At 44.5% G+C, this 8,086-nt stretch overlaps 1 protein-coding gene across 4 annotated transcripts in view; it reads left to right on the top strand.

The window, feature by feature from the left end:
• EPHA1 (EPH receptor A1) overlaps positions 1 to 8,086 on the top strand; it is a 34,901-nt gene extending 26,815 nt beyond the window's left edge. For all 4 annotated transcript variants that reach the window (XM_080599951.1, XM_080599952.1, XM_080599950.1 and 1 more), the window contains exons 9-18: positions 196 to 292; positions 1,972 to 2,027; positions 2,307 to 2,429; positions 2,533 to 2,718; positions 3,160 to 3,221; positions 3,610 to 3,819; positions 4,638 to 4,787; positions 5,491 to 5,684; positions 5,999 to 6,154; positions 7,035 to 8,086. In XM_080599951.1, coding sequence (XP_080456077.1) covers positions 196 to 292; positions 1,972 to 2,027; positions 2,307 to 2,429; positions 2,533 to 2,718; positions 3,160 to 3,221; positions 3,610 to 3,819; positions 4,638 to 4,787; positions 5,491 to 5,684; positions 5,999 to 6,154; positions 7,035 to 7,113 — 1,313 coding nt within the window. In that variant the 3' untranslated portion in view covers positions 7,114 to 8,086. The remainder of the gene's footprint in view (positions 1 to 195; positions 293 to 1,971; positions 2,028 to 2,306; positions 2,430 to 2,532; positions 2,719 to 3,159; positions 3,222 to 3,609; positions 3,820 to 4,637; positions 4,788 to 5,490; positions 5,685 to 5,998; positions 6,155 to 7,034) is intronic.

Below are 8,086 nucleotides of genomic sequence, written 5' to 3' on the forward strand. Positions count from 1 at the left end.
GATACCCACCTGAAGACACACTATGAGCATGGATAACATGTGTGTATTAGGACTCAAATATGGTCACTCTGTTGCCTGGAAGATGAATCACCATAGTTCACCTAATACCACTGGCTGGTAGAAGCTGGTTGCTACATTCCAGACAAATAATTCTTGTTCTTTTAAATGATATGGCCTTTATCTTTTCCTTTGCAGACACAGGAGCTCTATCTGGTGGAGTCATAGTCTCCATTATCTTTGGAGTTCTACTATTTATTGGGCTGCTTCTGGGACTTCTGTTCTTTCGACGAAAGTAAGTCTTGATTTTTGGAGTTGAAAAAGATATAGATGTAGGAGTATGACACAAAGCTCAGAGGAGTGGCTGATACCCCAGAGTGCTGTGCTACCATTCAGAGGGACCCTGACAGGCTGGAAGGTTGGGCTGGGAGGAACCTCAGGAAGTTCAACAAGGGCAAGTGCAGGGTCCTGCATCTAGGTAAGAATAACCCCAAGCACCAGTACAGGTTGTGGGATGACCTGCTGGAGTGCATGTCTGCAGAGAGGGACCTGGGAGTCCTGGTGGACAGCAGGCTAACCATGAGTCAGCTATATGCCCTTGTGCCCAAGAAGTCCGACAGTATCCTGGGCTGTATTCGGACGAGTGTTGCCAGCAGGTCAAGGGAGGTGATCCTGCCCCTCTTCTCAGTCCTGGTGAGGCCACACCTGGAGTATTGCATCCAGTTCTGGGCTCCACAGTACAACAGGGACATGGAGCTACTAGAGCGAGTTCAGAGGAAGGCTACAAAGATGATTAGAGGACTGGAGCACCTGTCGCATGAGGACACGCTGGGAGAACTATGCCTGTTTAGCCTGGAAAAGAGAAGACTGAGGGGAGACCTCATTAATATATATAAATATCTGAGGGGAGAGTGTTGAGAGGATAGAGCTGGTCTCTTTTCAGCTGTGCCCAGCAACAGGACAAGAGGCAACGGGCACAAACTGAAGGACAGGAGGTTCCGGCTGAATATGAGGGGGCACTTCTTTACTGTGAGGGTGACAGAGCACTGGAACAGGTTTCCCAGAGAGGTTATGGAGTCTCCTTTTCTGGAGATATTCAAAACTCGCCTGGATGCCATCCTGTGCAACGTGTTCTAGGTGATCCTGCTTGGCAGGGGGTTGGACTAGATGATCTCCAGAGGTTCCTTTCAGCCCTGCCCATTCTGTGAAAAATAGCTGAGCTATAAAAGCTTAAGAAAGAGTTAAGAAAGAAGGACTTGATATCTCTGAGGAAGTTGGATGGGTTAGCTAGAGGTGAAAGAAGATGACCAGTGTGCTGCAGTAAGATGGAATGACTCTAAGTGATTTCAATTAGCAGGGTTGGATGGGTTGGTATGTCTGTAAGATAATGCTTGCTGCTGAGGACAGAGGAAAGTATGGTGATTTCTCTCTCTTTTTTTTTTTTTAATATAATCCAGCACTATCATACTATTATCATGACAAACGAATAAAAAAAGTGTTGTGGCACAGTCTTTTATATAGTTGCTGATCAATTAAGCAGGCAATTCATGTATCCAGTTATTTCAAACCATGTCCCATATACTATTACTTTAATGGTCCTCTACCCAGATACAAAGTTCTACTTCCTTTACAAATGTCTACAAGACTGCTTGTTTTTTTTTTTAAGAAGATGAGGTATTTTACTGAAAGTGTACAGAAAACATAAAATAAATAGAAATTCATCTTTAATTCAGCAACAGAGGAACAAACAAAACTACCTGCATGGAAACAAAGTTCTATTTCTAAATGTACATTAAGTACCACATTCTATTACAGGCTGTGCTCTACCAAGTAGATGCAGTGTCTGGTTCCACTTTGCTCTGAGCTACCCAGAACTCTGTGCTTGACCAACTAGGGCAGACTCCCTAGAAGTCTTGCTTTCTTCTTTGCTATTTGTTAACCATTTGAGTCTCATGACTTCTCCTTATGTTCTAGGCATGCTCGTCGCAGACAATCACGGCCAGATTACAATACTTCAGGCTTTGATCGAGGTGAGCTTCGAAGGGATAGTGGAACCAGGGAGAAACCTGGAATGGGTGGCAAAATATGAAAAGAATCATAATTTTCAAACAAGGCACCAGTGTGGATTTTCTGATGTAATCTCTCTCCTTCTATAATAGCTGTAGTATTAATCAATGTATGTTTGATGTATTTGTTGACTGCTTTTGTTTGAAAGACGTGGATTTAGCTCTGCTTCTGTAACTTTGCCCTATAAAGCTTGACCAAAGAGTTGACAGGTTAAGTTGCTCTTTTGTTTCCCTTTACCATAGAGAAGGTCTGGTTGAAGCCCTATGTAGACCTGCAACCTTATGATGACCCTAGCAGAGGAGTGCTGGAATTCATTAAGGAACTGGATGTCTCCTGTGTCACTATGGAGAATGTGATTGGGGAGGGTGAGTTTGTTGGCCTTCTCTTCATCTTTCAGTTCCCCCACACTGATATTTGGCTGCCTATTCTTGAGCTTATCTGTGACCTTTTGTCTCTGGTTGTCCTCAGGGGAGTTTGGGGAGGTCTATCGTGGGTCCCTACGGCTCCCAGGCAAAGAACGTATTGTGGTTGCAATCAAGACCCTGAAGTCAACATATTCAGACTCACAGTGGTGGAACTTTCTGCGTGAGGCAACAATTATGGGTCAGTTCGACCACCCAAACATTGTGCATCTGGAAGGAGTTGTCACCAAAAGTAAGAGCGTGGAAGAGCGTCTTGTAGTGACATAGAAAGTGGCACATTCCTGGGACCTTTCTTAGGAGAGGGTTATGTCAAGGAGGCTGTGTTGGGAGAAGACACATTGTTATATTAGCCTATGGTGGAGAATGAGTAATGGAGAAGGGGTATGGATTTCCAGTAGAGTCATGAGGCATTGTTAAGAGAAATCTTCTTGGGTTGGTGAGTGGAGAAGTTGGAATAGCGTAAGGGGTGGTGTAAGGTTATGTGTGATACAAGAAGGAATACAGAATCATCGGGGGAAGTCTAAGGGGGAGGGACAGCTAGATGTCAGAGTGGAGCAGGGATGGTGGCGGTGGTTGGGTATGGTCCCCTGTTTTGGGGGAATGTGGAGAGTGTTGAAACACAAATTGCAAAGGTGAGCTGCAGAAAGGGTGACACTTTCTTCTTTTCCCCAAGGGAGGCCAATGATGATCATCACTGAGTATATGGAGAATGGAGCACTGGATACCTTCCTGCGGGTGAGAGATCCCAATCTGTAGTAGGCTTGTGTACTGCCAGAACTTGTACTTGAGCTGGATTTAGGACCCTAAGAGAAGACTGGATAAAAGATCTCTACATCCATATAATTTCTGGTCACATTTCCAGTCTTGGCAGCTGAATCTTGATGCCATCAAGTTTGCTCAGTATACAGAGTGTTGTCTTTGGCAGATAATGTGCAGGTGCCTTGTGATGACTCTGGAGACCACCACCAGTCCCTTAGCGTGAACCTGTGGGGTCCTTTGGGCTGCAGCACTGGCTTTTTGCTTGTTCACCAACACCCTCTTTTACAAGTTGATAAGGCCAGTAACTAGAAAACAGCAGACTGATGTCACTTGACCAGGGTCTTCTGTCACTTCTTCCATGCAGGAAAATGAGGAAAAATTTAGCCCTGTGCAGCTTGTGTCCATGTTGCAAGGGATAGCCTCTGGCATGACCTACCTTTCAGAACACAACTATGTGCACCGGGATCTGGCTGCTCGCAACATCCTAGTAACACGCAGCCTTCAGTGCAAGGTGTCTGACTTTGGTCTCTCCCGAATATTGGAGAATGATGCAGAGGGAACCTATGAAACCAAGGTAATGCGAAAACAATCTCTGCTGAGATAAGGCTCAGTCTTGTAATTTAGCTGTAGTCTTTGGGGCTGGGATTCTGCCAGATAAGAATGGCAGGATTTCTTTGTAGTAGGAAACGTGCCAGATGAAGGATTTGGACAAAAGTCTGAAGAAAATAGGTTTTCTTCTCGGAAAGAAAACCTATTATAAAATAGATTTTACAAAACTGTTATATTTATATTATATATTCCATTATAAAACTGCATATATATTACATACATTACATATTATATATTATAATAGATATATATTTTATTATAAACCTGCAAGTCACAGTGTGGTTGAAGGTGGTGCTTTTCTTTCTGGAGTCTGTGCTGATTTTGTTTGCTAAGAGATTCAGTACCACAGAGAATATGGTTTTTGAAATGAAGCAAAATATGGGATCTTACATTTTGGACTCAGTTAATTATATGTAGCTTTGAAGATAGCCTTGCTGTGAACAGGAGTTTGGACTAGAGACATCTACACATCCCTTTCAAAGAAAGCTCCAGTGATTCTACTATCTTGTGTCACTCAAAGAAAGGCTGTTATTAGTGTCATTGTCTTAGACCCACAGCTGTGTTTTTTTTTGTAGCATTTAGCTGAACACAGAGCTTAAACAAAATTACTTTCCAAAATCATTTATGTCCTTTTCACAAGATTTCCCCAGAGGTGATCACACATCACTTCAAGTGAAGTGGGCCCGGTCTGTGAAGCATTTTGTAAGCTCCTTGAATGAAAGCACTGGAGAAGCACGACTCAGTGATACAAGCTGGTTACCCTATGTCTCTTCTCTTTCACAGGGTGGTAAGATTCCCATCCGATGGACAGCCCCAGAGGCCATTGCTCATCGGATATTCACTTCAGCCAGTGATGTCTGGAGCTTTGGAATTGTCATGTGGGAGGTGCTGTCATTTGGTGACAAGCCATATGGAGACATGACCAATCAAAAGGTAACAGACATTGACCTTGTGATGATTTAAGGAAATAAACCAGGAATACAGGCCCAACTTGTGTTGATCTCCCTCTGCCTGCAGCCTTGTCAGTCTTCTGAATACAAAACTACTCTGTCTCCTTCCTGGCTAAAAATCAGCGCAGCCAAGTCAAAGACAGTAATGTTTGGGTCCCTGAACCAGGTTCAGATGTCACCAGCAGCAAGCCAAATTAAAGACTGATTAATCCAGCCACAGTCTTTGAGTTTAGAGATGTTCTTTGCTGATTTCTTTCTCTCCTTTCTCTGTCTCTGAAGTATTTTTCTAGTCTCATACTTGTGCCAGGCTTAGTGCATCTATGAGGTTGCCACGTGGTATTGAAATTATTCTTCAGAGCCTAGTTCCACTTTTCTCACTGGGCCTGTAACAGAATCACTTGGTCCTCACTTCTAATGAACATATGCCATGAATGGCAAATGGGAGCTAAGCTAGTAAAGGACTGAAACCAGCTGTGTATGCCACTTCATGTTTTGACATCTCACGTGTCCTGATCCTTCGCTGTGCTGCCCAAACTCTACTTTATACACATGTAACCGGCTTCAGTTCCCACCCTGGCTGCACATGGTGCAAAATGATGAACTGTCTGCTCCCAGCCCCACAGAGGCCTCTGGCTCCTCTCTTTCACTCTCTGCTCTTTCCTGAGTTCTGTCTGTCCTCTGTGCAGGTGATGAAAAGCTTAGAGGATGGGTACCGGCTCCCCCCGCCTGTGGACTGCCCATCTATTCTCTATGAGCTTATGAAGAACTGTTGGTCGCATGATCGGATGAGGAGGCCTCAATTTCATGAGATCCAGGCACAGCTGCAACATTTCATCTCAAGCCCTCATCTCCTCCGGTCTGTTGCAGACTTTGATCCAAGGTAAGCAGACTGTCTTAGGGAGGGGGAGAAGTTAATTGGGAAATTTTGGCCTCCTGGTTTGAGCAGGAGGAGAGGTGATGTTAGCAGTGCAGGCTGGCAAGAGACATCTTAAATGCTTTATATGCAGAAGGTAGCAGTAATCTGTCTCTCATGGTGATGCAGGGCATACATAGCCACTGGCCTGTGCAGTCTGATCACACTGTGTAGAGAAAAGATGAGTTGGCTTAGACCTGGCAGAGGGTTCTTGCTCTCTAGCTAGTGAGGCTGTCGTCTGAGCCTCTTGCCTGGCTAATGAGGGTTTCATCTGTCTTTAGGGTAACACTCCGGCTCCCCAGCTGCAGTGGATCTGATGGTATCCCCTATCGATCCATTCCTGAGTGGCTGGAATCCATTCGCATGAAGCGCTATATCTCCAACTTTCGCACTGCTGGCCTTGACACCATGGAGTCAATTCTGGACCTCACGGCTGAGTAAGTGCAGGCTAAGCTCTCACAAGGCACCCCATGCTATTTCACAAATAGCTGTTTCGGTCCTTCTGCTATCTGAACAGGCACTCATATTTACTTTGAAATCTTCTTTCCGCCCTTCTCTGTGCAGTTAAATGGAAGTGGATGGGCCTCTTACTCTGTAAAAGAATAATCAGCCCAGAAAAATCATGATCACAGCTCAAGCTGTGAGACTAATTCTCCAATTGTCCTTGCTTGTGACTTTCCAGGGGCCTGAGCTGCTCTGAACTCACATTAGACACACATCAGAGCAAGGGTAGGCAACAGATGACAGGCAGTTCTCTAACCTAACCATCTCTCCACCCTCGTAGGACTTGATAAGAGAATTTTCTTGCCTTGAACTCAGACAGGCTAGTGACATTCTCCCCACATCAGCCAGGCACTGTTCCATCCTAGAGCAAAGTCCTTCTGGGCTCTTCAGAAGGACTCAGACCAGATGCTTTACCAGTACACACTTTTCCTAGTGTAGGGTCAGGGATGTACAACCAGGTATAACCAGAGTAGTTACATAAGACAAACAAAAAGGCACAGTTCAGAAGCAGACCCTGCTGAAAGTTTGAGACCATTGGGAGCAGACATGGCTGCAGTCCTGATTTAATGAGAGGAAAGAACAAGTCACAAAGTGGGAGAAAACAGTTGACTGGGTGGGCAGAGGTAGCCAGAGAAGGAAAGGAATATCTAGATGTTTCTTTCCTCTGGAGAAAAAGCAAGTGTAGCAAGAGGCACTGAGGGAAAGAAAACATTCTGAACTAATGCTTGGTAAGAGTTTCTGCCCTTAAACACACCCCAATCCCCAAGGAACAAGAATAGCAATTAATTTTTTCCTCTCTTCCATTTCCTTCAGGGACTTGAAACAGATGGGAGTGTCACTTCCAGGCCACCAGAAGAGGATCCTGTGTAGCATTCAAGGTTTTAAAGAGTGATCAGTTGTTGCTCTCTTAAGCTTGCCAAATGCTGTCTTACCCACGTACCACTTGGAATCGTTCCTATGGCAATTGCTTCCAAATGAGTGACTGGGACAAGCAAAGCAAAACAACTAGGACTGAAAAGACTTATGAGGCAACACCACCTGCTCTCATTTCTGTTGCCCCTTGCTTTTGCTCTACAGCAGTCATTGGTACTTTTCAGAGCACTGGTCTTAGAATCTGTTCTCAGCCATGTCTTCTATAGTCTGTTTTGTGCAGCACTAAGTAATCCCTGTAGTCCACATACTGGACTTTCAGCCCTCAGTAAATCACATGGAAACATAAGATACATTCAGTTGGGGTGTGGGGCATGGATAATGCTTTCAGATTGGAGATGAGGATTCGGATAGAGTGGGACCTTCTAGGAACATGCGTAAGGATGCAGATGTAGGGTTGGGCCCATTCACTCCCTGGTGTACATCCATTCTCATTTCAGCAGCCTTCTGTCTTCCTTATTTTACAACATGAACAAACTATTCAGTCTTTCACAAGGCTGCTGCTAAGGGATATATTTTTAAATTCAGCTGTTCTTGCCTTAAACACCACCAAGTCATGGTGTACTTTGTTCTTTGGAGGAGACGTTGGGAGTAGCAGCACATCCTGCTGTAACTTGTGTGATCATGTAACCTTGGCATGTTGCTTATTTGCACACGTGTACTTCAGCAGAGAGATTTACCTCTCCCCAACCCGCTTAATACGTTTACTGGTGCCATGGACACAAAACCCTCTAGGTACCCATTTTTCTCTGCCCCTTTTTTGACAGAGGGAATAGTCTTGTTTGACTGGATAGGGTGTTTGTAACAGAAAAAATGTGTAGGTGGTCTGTCTTATTCCTTCTCTGTGGAGGAAGTGTTATTATTTATCAGAATTCAAGACAGAGGTGCTATAGACTGTAAATAGTATTTTGTAAATAAACTTGTGGCAGAGCAGG

Source organism: Anser brachyrhynchus, assembly GCF_964034855.1.
Source record: "Anser brachyrhynchus genome assembly, chromosome: 1".
Lineage (NCBI taxonomy): Eukaryota > Metazoa > Chordata > Aves > Anseriformes > Anatidae > Anser > Anser brachyrhynchus.